Source organism: Ctenopharyngodon idella, chromosome 20 (genome assembly GCF_019924925.1).
Source record: "Ctenopharyngodon idella isolate HZGC_01 chromosome 20, HZGC01, whole genome shotgun sequence".
NCBI lineage: Eukaryota > Metazoa > Chordata > Actinopteri > Cypriniformes > Xenocyprididae > Ctenopharyngodon > Ctenopharyngodon idella.
Window position 1 is genome coordinate 20856423 of NC_067239.1, and position 23899 is coordinate 20880321.

The 23899-nt window shown below is 38.4% G+C and overlaps 2 protein-coding genes across 21 annotated transcripts in view; both read right to left on the reverse strand.

The window, feature by feature from the left end:
• usta (uronyl 2-sulfotransferase a) overlaps nucleotides 1-4282 on the reverse strand; it is a 63611-nt gene extending 59329 nt beyond the window's left edge. For 2 of the 4 annotated variants that reach the window (XM_051875681.1, XM_051875680.1), the window contains exon 1: nucleotides 3103-4273. In XM_051875681.1, the coding sequence (XP_051731641.1) occupies nucleotides 3103-3316 (214 nt within the window). In that variant the 5' untranslated portion in view covers nucleotides 3317-4273. Of the gene's footprint in view, nucleotides 1-3102 lie in introns of all 4 variants that reach the window. The other 2 variants (XM_051875679.1, XM_051875684.1) reach the window with 2 other exon arrangements.
• A 630-nt stretch (nucleotides 4283-4912) lies between these two features.
• sash1a (SAM and SH3 domain containing 1a) overlaps nucleotides 4913-23899 on the reverse strand; it is a 226914-nt gene continuing 207927 nt past the window's right edge. For 7 of the 17 annotated variants that reach the window (XM_051875649.1, XM_051875653.1, XM_051875655.1 and 4 more), the window contains 12 exons: nucleotides 20851-20983; nucleotides 19400-20340; nucleotides 18107-18178; nucleotides 17804-17947; nucleotides 17028-17160; nucleotides 16423-16592; nucleotides 15882-16091; nucleotides 15141-15291; nucleotides 13896-14024; nucleotides 10411-11375; nucleotides 7718-7849; nucleotides 4913-7591 (listed from right to left, as the gene is read on the reverse strand). In XM_051875649.1, the coding sequence (XP_051731609.1) occupies nucleotides 7331-7591; nucleotides 7718-7849; nucleotides 10411-11375; nucleotides 13896-14024; nucleotides 15141-15291; nucleotides 15882-16091; nucleotides 16423-16592; nucleotides 17028-17160; nucleotides 17804-17947; nucleotides 18107-18178; nucleotides 19400-20340; nucleotides 20851-20983 (3441 nt within the window). In that variant the 3' untranslated portion in view covers nucleotides 4913-7330. The remainder of the gene's footprint in view (nucleotides 7592-7717; nucleotides 7850-10410; nucleotides 11376-13895; nucleotides 14025-15140; nucleotides 15292-15881; nucleotides 16092-16422; nucleotides 16593-17027; nucleotides 17161-17803; nucleotides 17948-18106; nucleotides 18179-19399; nucleotides 20341-20850; nucleotides 20984-23899) is intronic. The other 10 variants (XM_051875657.1, XM_051875660.1, XM_051875661.1 and 7 more) reach the window with 6 other exon arrangements.

A 23899-nucleotide genomic window follows, 5' to 3' on the forward strand; every position in this document is an offset into this window, starting at 1 on the left:
TCTTCTTTGTTTAATTTCCGTTTTCTTAGTTTACACTCTAATATTGCATTATTTTATTTTACTTTTATTTGTTACTATTACTTGAATTTTTTATTGCTGTTTACAATTTCTCACTCTATGCAGCTGCAAAAGCTCTGACAATACCAATGTATAGAGTATTTCATTCTAACAAAAAACAGTGAAATTGAAAATTGAAGAAAGAGGGCTTTTCTGTGGGCAAAACAAATATGACCCTGTGTGTCCTCCTGCAGAAAATGAGGGTTTTCCTTTGTCTGGGTTTCCGTGTGCTGCACATCCCTGGCTGTCCATAGCTCATTTGTTCAATCATTTCCCACAACGCAGCCAGAACACGCTACATCTACTCTGCAACAAGTTTGCCAACAGTTAGATGTTCTGCACTGGCAGTGAGGAAGTCAGCTGTTGTCCCCCATTTAACTTGATTGAGGACTGTAGGTGTTTTATAGATTGAAGTTTAAAATAAAGAATTCAGAAGTCTCTACATGCACATGTGCCTGTAACATCACAAGCTTCTGCACCTCCCTGTAGCAGTGAACAAGGCTGGCTCTGTGTAGCGTGTTTTGGGTGAGTTTAGGAGCTGACTGGCAACCGTGGGTGCTCCTGGTGAAGGTGTTGATGGTAAAGGGTGAGGCTTGAGCAGATGAAAGTGGACGAGGAACCACTTAGCAACCACTTGGAAAAAGCTGAAGTATACCTTAAGAATGCATCGCTGTATTTTCTTAAAGGAATAGTTCACCATTAAAAACAAAAGTTTAGGCATAATTTACTCACCCTCTTGTTATAATTTTCTTTCTATCCGTGGAATACAAAATGAGATGTTAGGTAGGAATAGTAAATGATGGTGGAGTAAATGATGACAATGTCCCTTTTTGGTTGAAACTTCTTGTATGATGGATTTTTGGTTCACTGTTCAAACAATAACCGAGTAGTTTCCATCTTTCTATGGAAACTTTACTCTGTTAAGCCTGATATATGAAATAATAGTCAGTCAGATAGTTGGAAAAATCCTTTTTTTAATTTTTTTGACAAAAATCTAAAAGAAAATCTAAAAAAGTTTGCATATGTGTGTTGTATCATATTTGAGGCTTTTATGGCCCATATGGTATGATAAGAATATGGATCTAACACTCGAGAAGGCCCAAACTGAGCAAAAAAAAAAAAAATGCAATTTGGTACAGATGTTGTTTATATGGCCAAAATTAAATTCTGATATTCTGCTTGTAATGTAAATCAATGAAATTTTTAGAATAAATTTTATAACTTGTATAAAATGCATATAAATATCAGTTGTCACACTATAAATCACGACAATATGTCTTAGTAAGATGTTACTGAAATGCTTAATGATCAAAACTCTTTAGTTTTAATTGTGAGGAACAAAACATATAATGTAATACAATCATGACTGACATAAACGTTTCTCAAAAGCCTGTTGTATTATTTTTGATACATACATTTTAACACGATTTTTTGAAAAATGATATGGATAATCAAATAAACTTAAGTTACATCAGCCTAGTAAATTATCATCTTGAAATATTAATAACAATAAGTTATTCTTACATTTACTTTATAAAATCATTAAGGATTTCACACACACACACACACAAAAAAAAAAAAAAAAAAAAAAAACACAAATATGCACATGCACCATGACCTAGACATTTTTAGAATTATACTAAGGCCTTTTATTTACTTGAAAATATATATAAATATATAAAATATATAATTATCAATCAGATGGTATAAGACATGAAGGCAAGATTGTGTACAACAGGTTTTTTCAGCAAATTTTTGATCACGATAAAAAAAGTCTTAGAAATTCATTTATCAAATATGAAACAGTAGCCTTTAAGATGACCTGAAAGATCATAGATTAACGGCAGTTAAGTAAACTGCTGATCCATATGCTATTTAGAGCATTGACCCCTCTTACAAACACTCCAGCAGAACGAAAGCATGCACTGCTCATGCTAATGTTATTCTCCGGTTCATACCAACACAATGACACAGACTACTCTTTATGACTGCACATGATGACCCATTTGTACTGCATTCAAGTGCAGAAATAGGCAAGACTGGAACCAGTATTTTTTTTTTCTTTTGTCCCAAAGGAACATCTTTACAGCAGTAATTAAACAATAAAAAAATGGAATAAAAATAAGTCTCTATATTGCCCATGTAAGACAACTAGACCCGATTTTGTCTCTACGGACTACAAATAGGCTATACTGCCAAAACTCAGATGAAAGCTTACGCTTGGATCAAAATGTTTTTTTAACTTATCAAGGCAAACAAAGACTGCACTAACCTCTAAATACAATATAGCAAACTATAATGCAAGTGTCAAACACATACAGATCAGATCATACATAAAAGATAGAAGTAACACACACACACACAAGCTGATGCTTGTTGAATTAACAAGGATGCAGCATGAAATACAGGTTGAATTACTTCGACAGAGTGAACATGATCAGTACTTTACATCAGAGGGGATATTCTGCTTGTGAATAGACTTAACTGCATAAAGACTGAATAAATAAAATAAAATTTTCTGTCTATATTATTGGAAGTTAATGGGATAGTTCACCCATAAATGAAGTTTGTCATCATTTACTCAACCTCATGTTACTCCATATGTGTATGACTTTCTCAGTCCTCATTAACTTTCATTCAAAAAATGATGCCAAGCGAATGGTGACATCCCATTGTGTCTTCCACAGAAGAAGAAAGAAAAAAAACATACAGGTTTGGAACACCATGAGGGTGAGTAAATGACAGATTTTTTATTTATTTTATTTTTTATGGACTTTCTCTTTAAATGGACTTTACGGATGTAAATACCCCCCCAAAACCGAAATGACTCCACACACGTTTTCCTTTGCGTAAAAAGTGAGGACACGGAAAAGCAAACCTGTCCAAACACGCTTATACAAGAAAACGCACCGAAACCTCAGGGAATCCAACATCTGCCTCGGAACACACAGCGGAAATGTTGGACACTTCAATGCCGTGACGAGACAGCAGTCGGTACAAGTCTCCAAACAAGGGGGAAAGCGAAAGGAAGAGAGCGAATCTTACCGAGATACTGCCTGATCTCCAGCAGAACTTTAGGGGGTCCTCCGTTCAGCTGGTAAAACAGTGAGCCGAGACAGAAGAGCAGCAGTGTGGCCATGCAGAAAGCATAATCTCGCAAGGAGAAGCGAAGCCCGAGAGCCGATAACCAGAATCCCTTTCTGCTGTTCCGATCTGTGCTGTGATTTTTTAGACGGGGACTGCTGCTGTAATTCTTCATCGTCTCCTCACATGGAAGCGCCGAGAATGGTCGTCACCCATCCGCCTCTTTAGATAAAAACTTTTTAGTCAACATTTAAACACTTCACAGGTCGATGCGCGCGAACGGAGGCGTTCAGATGTTCGTCCTCTGCTCGGTCGTGTTTTGTCGTCTGCTCTTGTTGAGCTATTTTTGCGAATGAAGTTGGGAATCCATCCTCTGCTTTTTGGGGTTAGTGTCGGTGTCAGATTACCGAATGTGGAGGAAAAAGTTCAACCGGAGGATGGACTCCCGCTCACGCGCTGCCGTTTGCACCTCAGCACCACCAGGCGGAAGAAGTGTGAATGCGCTCGAGAGCGGCCTGTACATCATCGCGCTCATTCAGCATCAAATCTAGTAATTATTTTATCAAATACAAATATTTTAATACAAATGCTTATAATATCTATCTATCTCATAAAAGGGTGGTATTTGTCAAAGCGGCAGCAGGATTCAGTGTAAAAGCTGTGCTTTTGAAGGAAAATGTCCAGGTCATATTGTTATTCTGAAACAAAGGGCAATAAGGACAACACAAAGATAGAAACCATTTTAATTAAAATATACAGCCAAGGGTAAAGTTTATGACTAAGCAGTTTTTGACCATTTGAACTAGCAAAACTAAATGACACTTTCAGCCATGTAAGTAAGTGTTAGAATGATACAATCACAATGGTTTCATTTATAGTGCAACACAATATCTTTTATTTTACTCAAGCATTCTAAATCAAATGAAATCATGTCTTTATTTAACCCACCCCGAATATAATTGTCTGGTGACTGCCAAATCAGAGGTGAACAATGGCAAAATTGGCCTCCTCTTTAGCCTCAAGCAGTGTTTGCTGTTCTCTCTCCAGTTTGGATAGAATTTCTTAAAGATTTTATAATTATTTGATCAAATAATGAAAAGAAAGTAAAAATGTAAAAAAAAAAAAAAAATAGTTTATATAGAATAGTTTACATGTTCTCAAATAGGATGTTTATTTGTATACAATATAAGTTATTTGTACTTCGAAAATAAATTATCTAAGGTCAATTTGCACTAAAGTGTACACACATGGGTATATAATTGTACTTCTGTTGAAAGCATGAAGGCTTTATTAATATTTATTTTAATATTTTTATCAAGTCTTTATAGTCTTAAATAGGGTTGTGTCATTGACCTGACAGTCAGCCAGGCTGAGAAATAATATTCACTATATACTGTTCAAAAATTTGTGGTCAATATAATTTTTTTTTTCCAAAGAAATTAATACTTTTATTCAGAAAGGATGCATTCAATTGATCAAAAGTGCCAGTAAAGACTTTTTAATATATAGTAAAGAATTTTTAATAGTTTTCTATTTCAGATATATGCTGTTCTTTTTGAACTTTCTATTTATCAAAGAATATATATATTTTTTTTAAGTATTCTGCTTTCCACAAAAACATTAAGCAGTACAACTGTTTCAACACTGATAATAAGAAAATGTTTCTTGAGCAGCAACAGCAAATCAGCATATTAGAATGATTTCTGAAGGATCATGTGACATTGAAGACATTGAAAACACACACAGACAAAGCAAGGAAGAGCAGTCAGTGTAGGATATTCTTTTTTTTTATTACACCTCAAAGGGACAAATATTTTAAGACATTTTTGTTTGTAAATACACAAGCAAAACCTTTATGGACAATCATTAGCGAACTGAAACCAGATAAAATCATCTTTATACATGTATTTTACAATGGTCACTGGAGCATGTCACTTGCTAACTATAGGTGAAAGAGTATTGCTCTATGATGTATAATACAGCTAATAATTACATTTAATGTAAAAGCAAAAATAAGTTATTTAAATATCAATTACATATACAGAATGTGCAACCTCAGTTAATCATTTCATATATGTAATTAAGACCCAGTTTTATATCATTTAAGTTGAAATAATTAACTGGTCAAGGTTAGTTCTGTAATTAATTAACAAGTGATTATATTTTTAACAGATTTGATATTTAAACAGCTCAACTCAACCATTAACATTTGACCTGAAAACAAACATCTTAAAAAAAACTGTAAATGTGTCGATTTGTAATCTCATTTTCTCCACAATGGAGTTAAAAAACAATTTTCATTCTTTAATAAAGTGCATTTTTTACAGTAACATTTCATGAAATATATTTTTGATTTTAAATACATAAAAAGCCTCATTGTTATCAAAGCACTCTTCTGATAGCAATCTGAAGGCAACCATTCTGATATAAAGGAATCTATCGATTCTCTACTGCTATTTAAAATGTTCATTAAAATCTTGAGCGTTATGGTCTATAAATTGTGCTGCATTACATACAAGAGTAAATGGCATGAGGGAGAAATACAATTCTAAAGTGAGCGTTCAAAAAGACACCATTTCCTAAAACTGCAAGGCCTTGGGGAAGCATGACTGGTGTCTTTCTTTAACTTGAAAACCGAAAGATCTTTAAAAGCATCTGAATGTACTGAAACAAGCTGAATTCTCACCTCAGCCGCTCAATCAAAAACAGCCTGAGAGTGATTGTGGGAGAAACTCTCTTCATTGTGCTTCATTTGGAGCAATGTGATGCTTTAAATTTGTGAGCTGTAATGACGTCATACTAATGCCCAAATGACGTCAGCTACCCTTGTACTTCACGCTCAATTTTCATTTAGAAGCGAGTCTGTTCTTTCCCCAATGCCAGATGTGAGTAAGAAAAGTTGTGTCCATCCCCAGTTACCACATAACACCATATTCTCCCTGAAACACACGTGTCATTTGCATTGTGTTCAAAAATAATACAAAAAAATAATTGTAAATCAGGCCTAGTGAAGAAATGTGACTGACTTTCACTTGACAAATCTATAAATAAATGATGCTTCATGGATCTTTCTTCCCAATTTTTAAATCATGGCTGAGTCTGTGTAGGTCACTAGTGTCAGAACACTCCTCAAAGTTATTCATTATCAGTTTTGATTTGATTGACTTGTATTTTAAGGCTAAGACTGTGTGCTTTCAAGAGCTTGAGGCTTTTTCTAAGATTCAAAATGTCTTCAACACCCCAGTCAAAGTGCAAGGCAATCTGGGGCATAAGAAAAACTAAACACACACCTGTACACATTTCACTCCAGCAAGAATATTACAGCTGTGTGATGCATCAGTCGCATCAGAGATGAGTATAATGAGAGGTAAACAATATGCATGAGTATAATTTTCAAGATAACAGGCAACATATTGATACAGTAATAAACTCTGATATGCCGCGACAGCCGAGTAAGTGTTGAATATTGTGTGTTTAGAAGACTGGGAAGATTAAATGTGCTGTATAAAGTAGTATTATATTAAGCGTATTATAAGGAGTGACGCTGAAATGTAGCCACGAAGAAAGAAACAAATGAAACGGTTTGTACAAACATAGTACATACTTGCTAAAACCGTGACCAACTATTGGCCTGAAATCAAAATATGCATTGCTCTGAATATCCCCATATGGCAACATCATGCTTTTGGGAATTTTAGAAACACCCTTTTACTTGACTCACCTCATATACATACTGTATGCTTTGAAAGATAAAGTAATATATTAACAAAACCTGCATGAAATGACATTGCTTTGGCCAGGTGACATACTCTTGATATCGATGTGCTTCAATAAGCACAAAACCTTTTTTTCCTTTACAGTTTTTTTTCTAAATAAATCTCACTCTTCCTGAAAAAGCGAGGAAGGTTTCAGAACAGTCTTTAAATTCATACAAAAGCATAAATTTTCAGAAAAAAGGTGTGCTTTCTTTCGACAGGCGGTCCTTTCAGGCCAAAACAACTATCTGTTGATAGGCCCACAATAACAGTCCTTGGAAGCCAGATCTGTCATTTCTGTAAATGCCAAAAGGCTTGAGATTATAAGACAAAAATGTTGGGGAAAAATTCGGCAGCTGTTGTCCAGGTCTGTCCCTTCACCTGGCAGAAGAGTTTGATCCATTTATTCTAGTTCATAATAGCTCATATTACTATTATGACTGTCCTGAGCTGCTGGCTGTGACTAATTGGGCTTCGCTGAGAAGAATACGTATGTGATGGTCCTCCTTCAGGCCAGCTTCTCTCGCTCTTGCCTCGTTTAAGGACGAAACGCGACCCAGCGTGTCAAAGCCTGCAGCCAATAGAGGAGCAGAATACATGGGCATTCCGATCGACACTAGCCAATCAGACACAGAACTCACATGAACAGGAGACACTGGCTTCCGACACATGTCAGTCAAACCTCCCGAGGGAATCTGCGGAGATAAAGAAAACACAAAGACCAAATGTCAGTGCTAATGCAGTCAAGTAAATAAGAGTATCATGATCTAATTTGACTCACATGAATGTGCTAAATCAATAAATCTGCAATAGTAACTCACAGCCATGCGGTGCTCCTTGCGGAGTTGTTTAACTCTGATCTGATCCAGACTGGACGCCACGTCCTTTACTGGCTGCTGGAAGTCCTCTGAGTACCTCTGTACTAAGAGTTGAGGAATACCACATCGGCCGTGCTAAGAAACGCAGAGAGAAAGGGAAAGATTAGCCAGGATAACAAGTGGAGTTTGCAACCTCATTTAAACGACTGGAAATCGCCTCTAGAAACCTTACAACCCTGTACGGCCCCTAAGAGACACATAAGTCCGGTCATCAAAATATGAGGGGAATTTCTTTGCTAACACTTGAGTCAAGCTAAGCCGTGATTAGCACTCAGCTAATGTGAACAGAGCAACTTTGTCTCAGATTGTGGACTCTGAATAACAACAGAAATTATCAGATCATAAAGTTTACTTCATGTGGCTTTTTAATTGATTTTACGGGTGGTAGAGACCGAGCATACTTGGAAACGGGGGCTGACTCACAAACAAGCAAACTTTATGTGGCAATTATAGCATTACAAGGCGAGCGAGACTAAATTGTTTGTTTAATGTGAGATTCAGCGCACTAAAGCTAACATCCCCCTGTGTGGCGTAACAGATCCACTTTAATCATTTTCAGGACGTCTTTGTTAGTGCGCCAAATGACCATCTTACTTCTCTAAAATAAACACTGTGGCTTTATAATATTGCAAACCAAGCAGTTTTTAAATTGTAGTTATCTCAATAAAGGAAATACTCATTTCACTTTGTGAACTAATCAACAATCAAAGTACACAGCTCACAACACAAAATGAGCAATGTTTTGATAGAACATCAGAGCCTCAGTGTTTACGCTCCTCAGGGAAATCAAACAACGCTAACAAGCTGCGAGAGGAGAACGTATACTTTATATTACACACTTCAGCTTTAATTTATAAGCATCTTGTTAACTCAGAGATTAAAGAAATCAAAATGAAAAAAATGAACATTCTGTCATTAATTACTCACCATCATGTCATTCCAAACCCGTAAGACATTCGTTCATCTTCGGACCACAAATACAAATCTTTTTAATGAAATCTGAGAGGTTTCTGTCCCTCTATTGACAGCCTACACAACTACCACTTTCAAGCCCCAGAAAAATATTAATCTTAATCTCCAATTTAACCTTAATATTAATCTCCAACGCGCATTCACGCAACAACTTCTGTTCTTACGTCAAGATAACACACGTGTTATGGTGCTCTTGTGAATGTACGCTGGAGATTAATATTTTGTAAGTGGTAAATTATGGTTTTTGGGCACACAAAGCATAAAATTGAGGTTAAACTACTGGAGTCACATGGATTCATTTTATGATGTCTTTACCTTTCTGGGGCTTGAAAGTGGTAGTTGCGTAGACTGTCAATGGAGGGACAGAAAACTCTCAGATTTCATCAAAAAGATCTTCATTTGTGTTCTGAAGATGAACGAATGTCTTACGGGTTTGGAACGACATGAGGGTCAGTATTTAATGACAGAATTTTCATTTTTGGGTGAACCTTTTAATTCTAAATCTTCTCAAAGAGATCCAAACAATTTCTTGTGCCCAATATGGGATACATCCGATAGGCTGTGGGTCCAGGCATAATTGGATTGGCTGCCAATAAAAAGCACTAAAACTCCAGGCAGTCTGCGCAGTCTGAAACCACAAGCTGCTCCAATGTTTTTATATTAGAGAGGGGACATTTTTCACCTCTTATTCACCTTTTTTGTTTGTGATAACCTCAAAGAAGTGATCTGGAATCAGATTTGGTTTGTCAGTGAATGTGCAGTGGACATTATACACCAAGGACCCAAAATGATGTACCTGATCTGAGATGCTCTGCGAATACTAAACTCCCTGCTTATAAATTACGCAAAAAGCGAGTCTTCCAATCCTTCCACTTTTCCACTGCTATTGCTGGCATGACTGAAAGGACTTTAAGGATACAGGATATGTGATATTTATGTCTGAGCTAAGTCATGCATTTTTAGCAATTAAAAATAGCTCAAGAAAAGGAGGACAATTAATTGTACAGAGACCTATAGGTACTATACGGATGTCTTCCTATATGAAAGTTAAGGAGTGGTAATTAGTGTTTGGATGAGCATTGATTAAAATGTATGTTTCTTTCCGTTTCTCTTGACACTTCCAGCAGTAAATGGAAGGAAAAAATAAACCGGCCATGACTTTCCAGGGACAGTGGCATGGTTGAGTCAAGCCCCCTACTGTTAATCATTGTGCTTCTGTTTAGACTGCTAACTGCTTATTACTGCTATAGTGCCACCATTTTCCACACCATTTTCCCCATATGACGCAGTTCATACAAACTTGCGGTCACTTGAACATGAAGTCCATGAGACTATGTCAGAGTTCTTCAAATCCCTAAAGAGTTATTCACTGTCCTGAAGAGTTTAGCTCCAAGCACAATCAAAGACTCCTGAGCAAGCTAATCAAGGTCTTCAGAGTTACTAGAAAATAACCGGAAGGTTTGTTTGATCAGACTTTGAGGGCAGTGGCCTTCCAGGGCCGGATTTGAGGAACCCTTTCATACGGTGTCCCATTTGGCATTTTAAGATTTTGAAAAGTGCTCACAAGAGGCCATTTTGTGACTGCTATGCAACTTACTACTACTACCCAAAATAGGCAACACAGCATTACTACTAGATTCATTCGAAAGGAAGTCATGACTTACTTTATCGGAGTATGGCTCTTCGGTGAGATCAATCCCTTCCGAGTGCATCCTGTCCTCCAGCAGAGTCTCAAGGTCAAGCATTTTGGCATGGGAGATCTTCCTGCTGAGGGTGACTTTAGCACCGTGGATCTGAGGACATGCTGATTCAGGCAGGTCAGACAGCCAGGGTGGATTCAGGGCTACAGGAGATTCACCTGGTGATACTGGGGTTGATGGAGAACACTCAGAGGGAGTGGTTGGGGTGTATATAGGTTTTGGGGGTAGGGTTGGGGTATTTGGCACCGAACCAGACAGCACCAGTGGAGGGTGGCGCAGACCATTCGGCATACGTTCTTTGGACTTTTTAGCAGGCACAGGAGGTGGGACAGGCGGCTTTTTAGGGTGAGTCCGTGGTGCTGGGCTAGTTGGGGCAGAGACAGGTTGGCGGTTTGAAATCTGACCAGCAGGCAATTGACTGACCAGGCTGAGAGGAAGCTGTGTGGGAACCATAGGCCTCTGTAGCGAGCCCGTCTCTCTTCCAACACAACTCTGGTCCTGTTTTGATTCTACAGGATCTGTCTTCACTTGCTTTTTGTTGATCTCCGGTCTGCCTCTATCCTCACTGCCACACTGGTCCTTCCTTTGATCGAAGGCCTGCTCCCAGTGTATATCCCCCAGAGAATGCGAGCGCTTCCAAGACTCAGGGTTCTCCTGGGGGTCGTCCAACTCCTCACAGCTTCGGCTGACCGGTATGCGGGAGGTTTGTCCTGCTTTGGAGCCTTTCTTGAGGCCGAGGCTTCGCAGACTGAAGCCCTTTATGGGCCGGGGCAGAAAGGTCTTCGGGAACTTGCGTTCCTTCTTGGCCTGCTGCTGAAGAGCTTCAGTGGAGCGAGTCATGGGAAGAGTGGGATAGTCTGTAGACTTTACACCCCCACAATCAAATCCAGATGAACCACGGCTGTGGCGCGATGCCTTGCGGCTCTTACCTGAAACAGAGAGTCGTGCTTTCACATAAATTCATTAATCACATATACAGTAATTCCTCCTTAAAGGCTTCAGAAGGTACCTTTCCTTTTTGTTCCTAAGATTAACCCTGATGTCATAATGATGAACAGGAAGAGATAATATTGTAGCAGTTTGGTTTCACACATGAGTACATGAGCTCCTCCACTTTCTCATTGATGCATGAGCCAAACCAACAATACACAGTATTACTGGTTAGGTTCATGCACTATTGAGTATTATCATAACTGAAACCAGACTACTACAATCTGAAATGTATGCTGTCAGAAAATAAAATGCAACCTTTAGGTGTACAACAGCTTGTGAATGGGGCAGTATCCTCAAAGGTATCTTATCTATCCCTAAAAGATGGATATTATTACCTTAAGGGTACATATCAGCAAACTGTGGTACTAAAATGCACACTTTAGGGGTATACAAGGTACAAAAAAAGCATACCTTTCAGCATACTGCACCAGCTACAGCTAAAAGTACACTTTTTGCATTTTTTTCCCTGATAATGTAGCATAAAATTCATTTTTCTAAAAAAAAAATTAAAAATTAAAAATAAAAATGTGCAATTGTCTGAGTTAAATTGACTTGACATGTCGTTCCAAAACTGTATAACTTGCTTATGTCAAACAAAATATATATATATAAAAAAAAAATGACTCAATGTTTTAGTCTGCAGAAGAAAGTCATAAAGGTTTAGAACAACATGAGGGTGAGCAAATGATGACAGATTTCTATTTTTTGTTGAACTACCCTTTTAACATGAAAGTAGAACATAACAAATATCTATATGTAAGTAAAGGTATGAAAAAGTACAAATGTTTAGTCAACAGGTTAGTGGTCACATTGTTTAGCAGGTACCCAGAGGCATAGTTCATTACACAGTTTAATTACAGATACGTTCATTAGTTGTACTGAATGTTTATTGATTATGTAAGGGTTAGTTTCGAGTTCAAGTTTGGGTGAGTGTTAAATGTGTGTTAAGATGTTAAGTGATAAAAACCACAAATCCAGATCATATTTATTTTGAAAGTAAATTTTTTCTGTCAATTTTCCACCTCAAATATACTCAATATGCTGAGTACAGAGTTAGTGACAGCCAAGCTATTTAAGATTCACAGAGGCACAACACTTTGTATATTAAAAATAATAATAATAATAAATAAAATGACAACTGAACATTTATATGCAGGGACCTTAGAGATAAATGTAAAAAAAAAAAAAAATCTAATGATTATGCCATGGTTGAGAAATGATGCAAAAAAAATCTGGAAATGAGAGAAAGGAGCATTCAAGGCTGCATTTAAAGCTTTTTCCCTCCGCTGGGCCATTAGGCATACTTTAACAGAATCAATGACTCAAAAACTCTGATGGTGACAAAGCAGCACATGCTCCAATATTGAATGTAAGATCTGTACTGTTGCTCTTAAAAGAAATGAATGGAAAAGTAATCAGCACAGATAACAATGTCAAGAGGTGAAAAGAGATGAAAAAAGCAAGCAAACCAGAATGCTAGAGATCACAGAATGGATTTATTTTCCACATTGGCAAATTGCACATATTCCTGATCCATTCTAAACACTCATACTTGGCTCCACGCACACACATACATACGCAGACTCATACACTGACATACACAACAGGAGGAGGGATCAGTCAGTGTTTTAAGATGCCGGTAGGAGGTTAAGAAGGCAACAGAGGAGTGAAAACCTTAAACATTGAACTTCTTTGGAAATAAAGAATGAGATACGGTCCTCTCACTAAGATAAAATCCTCTAAAAAAAGACTTAGTAGGTTAGCTCCTACTTTTACACAATCTACATAAAATAACAGCTTCCACTCATATGTAGCTTCTATTCAGCCACTATATTTTGCACTTATAGTCTTTTCTTTTTTAGGCACATAAGAACTTGTGCAATATGACCACAACAAACACCACACACAAATATGGAGTGATATTTCTTGAAATGGCAAAGGGAGGGAGAAAGAGAGATGTTAAATAGAGTCTGAAATGAGTCTGCAGTGGTTTTGCCATGGAGAACATTCTCAAAATCGTCCTGTGTGTAAGTCCTGTGAGCACAAGCCTTGTGTGAGGTTCTGTCTGTCTCTCTTTAGATTTCTCTGAAGCAGCTGATGTGTGTTGATTAGTTAGCGATGGCAAGAGTGGTTGCTGCTTTTGGAAATGTTGATTTCTAACAGAATGGAAGAAAGCAGGAGCAGTAGTCTGTGTAGGCTGGATAAGAGAGTTAAAAGAAAGGGATGATGATAGAGTGCCTCTGGAAAAGAGCAGCAGAAAGAGAACAGGGCACAGCAGATGTGACAGACAGAGAGGCTTGGGTTAAATCCAGATGTGATGACAGGTTCTCATTGGCTGTTAGGACACTGATCATGGCAGAGGCCCAGAGGTGAGAGGATGGTGTCATGGCGTTGCTACACTAGGCTGGACATGGTGATGCGGCTGGTATGGAGATGCTAGACAAGCGCCTGGTTACCATTCTCTAGGTTTTCGTTGCTTTCGTAGCAACCAGAGTCCCGTGGGGAATCAGCCATGAGGCCACGTCCCTCACAGAGAAGTTTCTCCTGAGAGCCAGAGAGGGCGCTGCGCTCCGGGTCACTGCTACCTATAACACACAAAGACACACAAACTTAGAGAATGCATACATTTAAAAAATTTTATTAAACAAGTGAAAAACATGGTGCTGAATCCAAATAACTGTCATTGCTAATGGATACTAATGCTGACATATGGCTATGTTCAGTGTAGGGGGTAACTCATCACAAGTAAATAGAGTTACGTAATCAGATGACTTTTTCAATTAACAAGTAAAGTAGAAATAAGAGTGTTGAACTTCTCCTGTATCCTGTTTTTCTTTAATCCAGAATGGCAGCACAGCTGAAAGGTTTGTTTGAGCTGTGCCCTCTACTGTACAGGTGTAAATATGCATTTCCTTCAGCCTGAGGTTTATTCTTTTTTGTTATTAAAAAAAAAAAAAAAAACAAGCCCAGCACAGGTGAGAAAAAGAAATGCTAAAGTAATTTAATGCATTACTTTTCTTCTTAATGTAAAGTAATGTAACAAATTACTTTTCATAAAAAGTAACTAAGTAACACAATTAGTTACTTTTTTAGGGAGCAACGCAATATTGTACTGCATTACTTTTAAAAGTAACTTTCCCCAACACTGGCTATGTTCATGTATTATAGACATTTGTTTTTTGGATAAACATTTAATATATAATGTACTTACTAAATCTATGTGAGCGCTACTTTTCAAAAATGTTCCAAAAGTTTTCTATTTCAAATAAATGCTGTTCTTTTAAACTTTCAATTCATCAAGAATCTAAAAAAACAACATGGATAATAAGAAGAAATATGGTTTTCAACATGGATAATAAGAAGAAATATCTCGAGCACCAAATCATTAGAATGATTTCTGAAGGATCATGTGACACTGAAAACTGGCGTAATGGCTGCTGAAAATTTAGCTTTGCCATCACAGGAATAAGTTACATTTTAAAGCATATTAAAACAAAGAACAGTTATTTTAAATTGTAATAACATTTCACAATATTACTGTTTTTACAGTATTTTTGATTCAATGAATGCAGCCTAAAAAGCCCAATCAACCCTGAACTTTTGAACAGTGGTCTGAGGTGTGTGTGTGTGTGTGTGTGTGTGTGTGTGTGTGTGTGTGTGTGTGTGTGTGTGTGTGTGTGTGTGTGTGTGTGTGTACTCACTGTCGTAATCCTGCAGTAGTTCTACAGCAGTCATCAGTACGGCGCGGTGTTGGGGGTCTTTGATGTTGAGCTCATCCAGATCTTCTTCCTCTAGTAACTTAAACGTGTCCAGGTCTTCATACCCATTAAATAGGAACGTTGGCATGTGCTCCTAAAATACACAGATTACACATCCTGTAGAGCAGTAGCACTATGTAGGACCCATACAGCTAAAAAAAAAAAAATACCCTACTCCACCCTAGTAGTTCAACTATGGTGGGATGTATGTGTGGGAATGTTTTCAGACTTCAAACTCTATTGTGACAGCCAACTATCATTATAATCCATTAACACACTGAAAACACCACAATGAGGCTTTAAATGTGTCCTGCTATCTATTGTGTGTAGCCGTAAGGTCTGTAATGTGATGTTATTTAGAGATGTAATAATGCAGGAGCTTGTGGGAGGTCTGAAGGGTGTGTATGTCTCTGTGTTTAAATAAAAATTTTAAATGGCATAGGGAAATGACCTCATCCCACATTCTCATAGTTAATGTCCTTTAACAAGTGCCGACCATCTTTTCACACCAACATCCACTTTTTCATTTTCTCATCTCTTCCCACCCCATTCTTACATAAATATTAAATATTAAAGATGAGCTGCACACTCAGATTTATGTTAGCTGATTATAGATATATCAATAGAAATTTAAAGCATGTATATAATTCAGTAAAAAAAAGTTGTGTGTGATCTCTGTCTCACCTTCAGGTTGATTCTCTCCAGTAACTCCTCGACAGAGCTGGGCTTGGGCGGCCTGCCCTTCCTTCTCCTCCGAACCGCTCGTTTGGGCTTCTCCTCTTCTTCAGCCAGCACATCCACATAGATGAACTTAAACGTGCCCACCTTGTTATTGAGCAGACCCATCCAGGTGCCCATGGGCGGCTTACTGATGATATCAATCACATCTCCTCTCTTAAGAGAAAAACGAAGAAATTGAGTTCAATTAAATAAAAATTCTTATTCAATAAAATGAAAGAAAAATAAATAAACCTGAAACTAAAAACAAATCTCCAAAATAAAATAAAAATAACTCATTTTAATGTCTCATATCACCCTAAATCATCTTCCTTCTCATATAATTAAAATGATTTAAACTCATATCAATATTATTTATTTACCAAGTGGCCATATAATAAGTTGGACCTTTAATCACAATGGTTTGAAAAGGTCTAAAATATAATTTTAAAAGTAATGAGTATTAAACACAAAGATGAATCTGATTAATTTCCTGTGTGTTCAGTACCTTGAGTTTGAGTGAGTCTGTATCATATGGACTCGGTGTGAAGTCAGTGTGAACTCTTGCTCTGCCGCAGAATGGCCCTCTGTACGGAGGCTCTTCATCATCACCATCCTCACTCCTCACACTCTCTCTGTTGCTGGCTGATGAGTCTGTGGTGCTCACAGTCTGTCCACCTGTGAGAGGACCAATGCAATCATTAGTCAGACCGCACAGAAAAACATCTGCATCATTGGAGCTATCATTCATGTTCAAATATTTAAATATTCTTTTCTTCCATATTGTGACAATCCATATGAAATGGATTATCGAAAAAGGAAAAAATGTAGGCAGGGACTTGGTTCTATCCATTGGTTGTTGTTGATTGGATAGAGGCAGATCAGAATACAAGTTTGCAGTCGACTGTAAGAAAGGGGCAGGTTTTATGTGGACTAAATGATTTGAGTCCGGCATAAGTCACCAGAAAGAAGTACATAGTTTTCATCAGATGATCAAGTTATGACATTTTGATTAAAAATTGAGGCAAAATTACAATTACAAAATAGGGTAAAAGTAATATGAGCAATAGTGATGCTTGCCTTAGCAAAGAACACACACACACACACACTTACTCATGGAGCTCTGTCCACTGAGGGAGCTGCGGAGACTCTCTACAGACCCTCCTGCCTTGAGTTTGGGCTTCTCTAGAGAGTCTGTGTCTGGCTGAGGAGACTGAGGACAACTGGGCGTCCCATCTGGACTGGACTATATAAAGAAGAAAAAAAGAAAAAAGAAAGTGTATCATTATTTATAAAAAACAAATCAAGAAAGAGACAGCAGATGATGGATATAATATAAAGCTCACAAAAAGGACACTTGGTGCACTGCTGCAAGATCAATCTTTAGTGTGGAAGTAATTCCTCAAAGTCACCACTAGGTGGGACTACAACATAAAATATAATTACAGGGAGCACGACATGAAGAACAAATGTGCTGTGTTGGCACATGAAATTCTCTCTGCACAGATGTGCTCAACAATGACTAACACACACACACATCCAGAGATCTACATTAAACATGGTAAAAGAGATGAGACACGTCATATAAATGTGAACGCTTTGCCTAATGGTAACTAAAACCTAGTGAGCTGCCTACAGAGGCAGCATGTGAATACAGGCAGACAGTGTATATTCAAACACTGCCAGGGAGTTAGGGTGTATTCAATTGGATGAGCTTGTATCAGGCTCCAGGCTACATAAAGAGATGTTTGACCCTAGTTTGAAACACAGAAAGTGGGGCACACGTGCGCTACTTTCCCCTGGAGTAAAGGCAGGGTCTCACCTCTGAACATGCCTGCTCAATAGCACATAACTCAGCACGGTCAAAGCAAGCACACAAGCATCTGTACCTGTACCTGTTCAGAGAGAGACCCGGCATATTTCTTGGACATGCGTTTCCTCATAGTCTCTTTGACAGACTTGACTTTCTTCCCTAGAGAGATGCGGGATGTGGTGGGAGATTTCACAGCATCCCTGTACAAAGCCTCCTGCTCCTTATGCCAGAGAGAGGGAGAGAGAGAGAGAGAGACAGAAAGAAAGTGATTAAGCACACTGAAAGCCAGCTGATCAACACAACTGGATCACAAACACCGCAGCTGTATTTGAGATCTGAGACCAAGAAGAAGCGAGAGAAAGAGAGCATGTGTACTTACGCTAGGCTCGGCCGCGTTGACCACATGGAGAGAACGATTAGACAGGTCAAATCCTCCAAAGCTACACGTTCTCTGCAGAAAATATACATAATTACTGTGAATTCACAATCAAATGAATATATATTTAGAGGAGTCATTTAAAACGATTCACAAAGTCTCAATGATTCATGCTGCTCTTTACAATGGAAACCACACATTTTAAAATGATGAACTGCCAAAGGAAATAGTTCATGGTATGACCTGATTTCCTATTCAACTCCAAATAAAATCTTTCAGCAGTTGTTTAACATTATGTAAATAAACTGGTGCTTTCTTGTCAAACCTTGAATGGACTGAAATTGATACTGAAAAAATAATGAGAAATAAAGCACTAATGTGAACTGACTTTACAGCAACATCTTACATTGCTCAAATTCAAGCGATGCATTACATTTAAATGAACAGGCTTTTCATTTCATGACGTTCTTGAAATGTTCTACAAAAGCGGCAGAAATCAGAAATATCCTGTTTAAAATAAACAGATAAAGATCAAAAGGTGTAGTATGAGAAGCTGTTTCATGTTCCATGGAATAACATCATGCACTTTAAAAGAAAAAAAAAAAAAAAGAAAAAAAAAATATCTCACAAAAAATAGAGCAGCACATACGAAAAAAAAAAAAATCCATCAAATTTTGCATTCATGCCCAGGCTGAGAAAGGCATTTTCAACCCAAAATGGATGAAAAAGTTCACTGATGAAGATCACGGTCATGTTCACATTCACTATGAATGACGGCGAGGATCCGCAGACGGCAGACTCTACAAAGCTGCAGAAGGAACTCTATATTATTTATTTTCTTCTTCTTCTAAAACTTTCCTCTGTCTCATAAGGACTGAGAGTTTCAATTATGATCTGACACACATGGCTGACTACAAGAGAAATGAAAGGAGAGAAGCTCAGGATGGGAAAAGATAAGACTTCACATTCTGTTTCTCTTCTATACATTTCTCAGATTATGCAGTTTTGACTCCATACTGCAGTAATATGAGTCTACAGTAATGAGAAGAGCTGACGGCTAACTGACAGTCTAAGGGATTTCTAACTTTAATCATCGCCACAGACATGGGTGAAGATATATATTTTTTTGTATTTTATGACAGCACAGTCCATATTTCAGTATCAGACTCTGTCTTGAAATATAACTCAAGTGTGTCTCTAAATTGTACCCTACAGAAATTCTTTTGCAGCTTTGCAGCAGCCTGTTCCTCCAGTGCAGCAGGGGGCACTGTAGATCTGCTCTTCTGGCAAACTCACAGACTTCTGCTGAATGCGTAAGAGCACGCGCTTGGTGCAGCGATCCATGCTGGACGCCCACTTCCTGTTCGCGTCTCTTTCATCCTCCAGGAGCCAACGCCTGTCTGCTTTACTCAACGTGATGGGCCTAACCAGCCCGGTCCAGTTCAAGTGGCCATACAGGCTGCGTTCCACCACGTACGTGATGTTGAGCTCGCTAACTGCAGTCCTTCCCTTCAGACGCCTTGGTGGAAACAGCCAGCTGCCCACTACTCCGCTCCCACAGCTCTTCCCCTTCTCCCTGGCCAACGGAAGCTCACGAGTGGGAGGGGAGGCAGGCAAGGTGGAGGATGGAGCGATGGTTTTCTGAGCGTTGCAGGAACGTTGGTAGAGCAGGTGCTTGGTGGAGTACGCATAGTTTGGGTCAGGCTTATTGCGCTGCCACATGGAGACGGGCGGCCGCTTGGTGTTGTTAATGTCATCTAAAGACACCAGAAGGGGGTGCGGCTTTGGGCGGGGCCTAGTGAGGCCGTAAAAAGCGTAGACGCTGTCAGTACTTACCCCGTGAGATAGAGATGATAAGGCCTTGCGCATCTCTCCGTCTGTAGCTGAGCGGGAGACTTTAGCACTGTCGTCTCCCAAACCCTCCAATTCAGAGAAAGAGGAGCCACTACCCCCCACTACACCCAGTCCGGATCCGGCGCTACTCTTCCGTGGAGGGCGGATAAGGCCGTGAGGATGTGCGCCGGGGGTCTTCACTAAGTTGTGAGCAGGTTTCCAGGCATCAAGGCTGCTGGTGGAGGGTGAAGTGGTCAGACTATCTGTGTCCCCATCCAGAGACAGCTGCTCTTGGGCAAGAGAGGACAAAGAGGAGTCTGTGCACTGGGCCGGCTTCTTGTGGATTTCTGCATACAGTGCATTTATGTCATCGCATATGGGAGCTGCATCCAGACTAAGCGAATCTGCAAGAAAAGGAAGATCAAAACTAAAACTTCTATAAACTGATAACTTTGAATATACTGAATGCTCTCTACAGTCTATGTTAGATATTAAAATGTTATACTATGTTGTCTAAATACTGTTCAAAAGTTTGAGTTCAGTAATATTTTTGTAAATGTTTTTGAAAAAGTCTTCTCAAAAGTTCAAATGAACAGCATTTATTTGAAAATATTTTGTAATTGTCATTTTTGATCAATTTAATATATCCTTCTAGAATAAAAATATCAATTTCTTAAAACAGTAATGTAAATTAAATATAAAACACTAAAAACTAATATCAATTGTTTTAAATGCTACAACTGAACTTTAGGCATTATAATAGTATAATGTACACCATGAAAAATGGATATTCATTTTGAGATTTGCTAAAAATTACATTTACAGTATCATGAAATTAAAATATTTCAGTTTTAAGAATATTCTCATAGCAAACATCAGTTAATGCCAGATAAATAATATTCTCTTTCAGCTACCTTGTGAGCCATGTCTTTTGCTGTCATCCACTTTGATGAGTTTCTTGCGAACACGTCGAGTTGAGTTGACCAGCTTGTGAAGCCTCTTGAATTTTACAGAGTCTTCCTGCTCATCATCTGACTGCTCCACAGACTAGAGAAAAAAAACTCAGCTTCAATATTATATCACCTCCTAGAAACAAGCATACACATAACAGCTCTTCCATACAGACATACACAAAAACAGAAAATGATGGTTTCAATTGGTATGAACAGATTATGACATGTTTAGGATGAGCTCTTGATATTAGGGACATGACTTATGAAAACAATGCAGTATGGAGTTATGTGTTATGAAGTTTTGAGTCCAAGAAACACAAGTCTTGTTTTTGAACATAACAGATGATTATGAGTGAGCATTTGTGGTGGAATAAATAATTGTATTTGAAATGAATAATTCAGATGGGGACACTAAACTGTTGAGATGATTTATGACCCTCATGCCTGAAAATATATAAAAAAAATTTTTTTAAAAAACATCTAGAATAATAATATCTGACAGTTAACACAGTAGGGGCATCAATTATGATACTGAAACCTCTCATCCACAAAGACAAAGCCTCTTTAATCCTTTTTATCCAAGTCCTAGACTTGCAAATTGCAAACTCCAAAAACATTTTGTTCTCTGCAAACGTACACCACATTATGGGATGACATGGTATTTTTTTTTGACTAACAGGATATAATTGGTGCTAACCACAGACTGTTTTTTAACCACCAGGAGAGACTGTTTTGACCAATATTAATGATTGGCAAATATATCTAGTCATCCTAACAAACCACACACTTAAGTGTTCCACTAAGATGCTGAGGTTGAAAGTGATCTGTTACTGGAAACCTAAAGCTCACCCACATAAACACGAAATCTTACTGGTTCACCTTTGGCATAGAATAATCTCTAGAAGGAAGAAGAGTTGATGGTGATGATGGACAAGAAATAGAGGATTCGGACACACAACAGCACGGCTCAAAGTGCTCAAAGTGTATTCTTAGAAACAGAGCAGAGAAACTAATTTACATTGTAAACAAAAGCTCCCATATTAAAAAAAAAAAATGATATCTGGATAATCTCATTTAGGACTTCAACTGAAGCGAGATACAAATCATAATTTCTGCCACTCAAATACAGTCACCAGCAAGTTTACTAAACCATATTTCAAACAAGAGCAAAGGATGAAAGAAAGGAGAAAGAACAAGAAAACAAAAATACAGTGCATAAATGTGTCCAGTGTCCCTACCAGTAGTGGTTTCCTCTAGGACAGATGTTAGCAACACCATCTCACTCCGAGATGAATCCAAACTGTAAACATTTTTTTTGAAGGAAAGTCTGCAATATCTGAAGGCAGGGGAGTGATCGTGGCAAAAGGCATGAGCTTGGGCGTCTGGAAACACTGCAAGCACTCCCACATTTGACCCCTGAACATCCTTAATGGTCTTCAGAGGAGAGAAGGAATGTGGGCCAGAGAGAAGAAAGGCTGGCCTGGTTGCAGTCTATTCATATAGAGATACAGTACATCCTCTGTGATAGTGGATGCTGACACTGATCCGCCATCAGCTTACTCTGGTGGAGCTGTGATGGGTCATTATATTGAGTGCAGTTGACACTGATCTCATGACAGGGGAATCCTGCAGACACACAGCAAGCTCTTGGTGTTCTGATTAATGTTAAACTGAGCTCAGATCAGCAGGTTCCCCAGAGAGAGTTGTGCCCATCAGTTTAACCGTTAGCAGACTAGGGCTGACCCGTTTCCATTTATAAATAGGAGATCATCAGCCCAGGGGCCAAGATTCCTACAGAGATCCATTTTCTCATTCAAACGCTGAGATTCAATTTGCACATGCTTATGTGTGCCAGTGACAGACAGGAGGAAATGTGCGCGTGTGTTTCAGAAACAGCCTCGAGTTCAGAGATACAGGGTCTTTTTATGAATAAGACTTTCTTACCTCATTTCCTCTCCTTTTGCAATCACGAGTGAAACGGTACAATGGGAGAACCACGAGAATAAATGTGATCATATTTCACCCCAATAAAAGAATAAGAAATGATATTTTGCAGAAAGAAAATGAAACCTTTTTTAGGACCATTCAGATTTTTTTTTTTGCAAGAATATTATACATCATTATTATATCCTGGGCATTTCTTGACAGTTTTTCATGAGATTCACCCACAACAGAGTATTTAGCTTCCTCGCTAAATCCATTATCAGAAGGTCAGCTAAAAACAGGTCTTCAATTTCCTCTATTTTGATCCTTTTGGACATGAAATTACACTGACCACACACACACAGGACATAGATGCACAGAAAGCGTCGCAGCGGGGACGGGCAGTGACTCCTCTGAGCGGACACAAGGATTTGCTGGGCGAGTGAGTCATTCTGTAGCTTTAAGCGCTGAGCAAAGCAGTGCTGTGGTTTGTTAACATCAGAAAGCATTGCAAAAACAGCTTAGCTGTTGACCATTGGAACAGGAGGTGTATGTTTACTCGCAGAGGCTGGAAGCTGCTCAAAGTTTCCATGATAACTATGTGTGTATTTGTGTACTGGCAGCCTATTTCTCAAAAAGGGAAAACTAAATCCACTGTCACCAAACCTTTCAAGGCTTTAACTGAGAACACATTCATGCACAGCTTAGGACGGCCCTGTGCGCAGGCATGCACATACAGCATATACAAACCAGTAATTGGAACTAAAGTAGTGTAACATATCTAACTGGTTTCTGTGGTTTGTTGGTTTCAAAGCAGAAGAAAAGGCCAGGGGGCAAAAAACAAAACAAAACAAAAATTATCCTTCAGTTAAGATGCACATTATGACCTCATCAACAGGGGATGTTTAGTGTGCCAGCTCCCCATGCCAAGTAGAAATGACATCATTACTAGGGGTCTTACAGTGAGCCGCCAATGCCAGATGCTCATTACAACTGTGCCATTACAACATCAGCTTCTCCTTATAAACACACATGACATATCAGCTTTTCAGATAATTTGTAGGTTGATTCACTGGTTTATAATTTA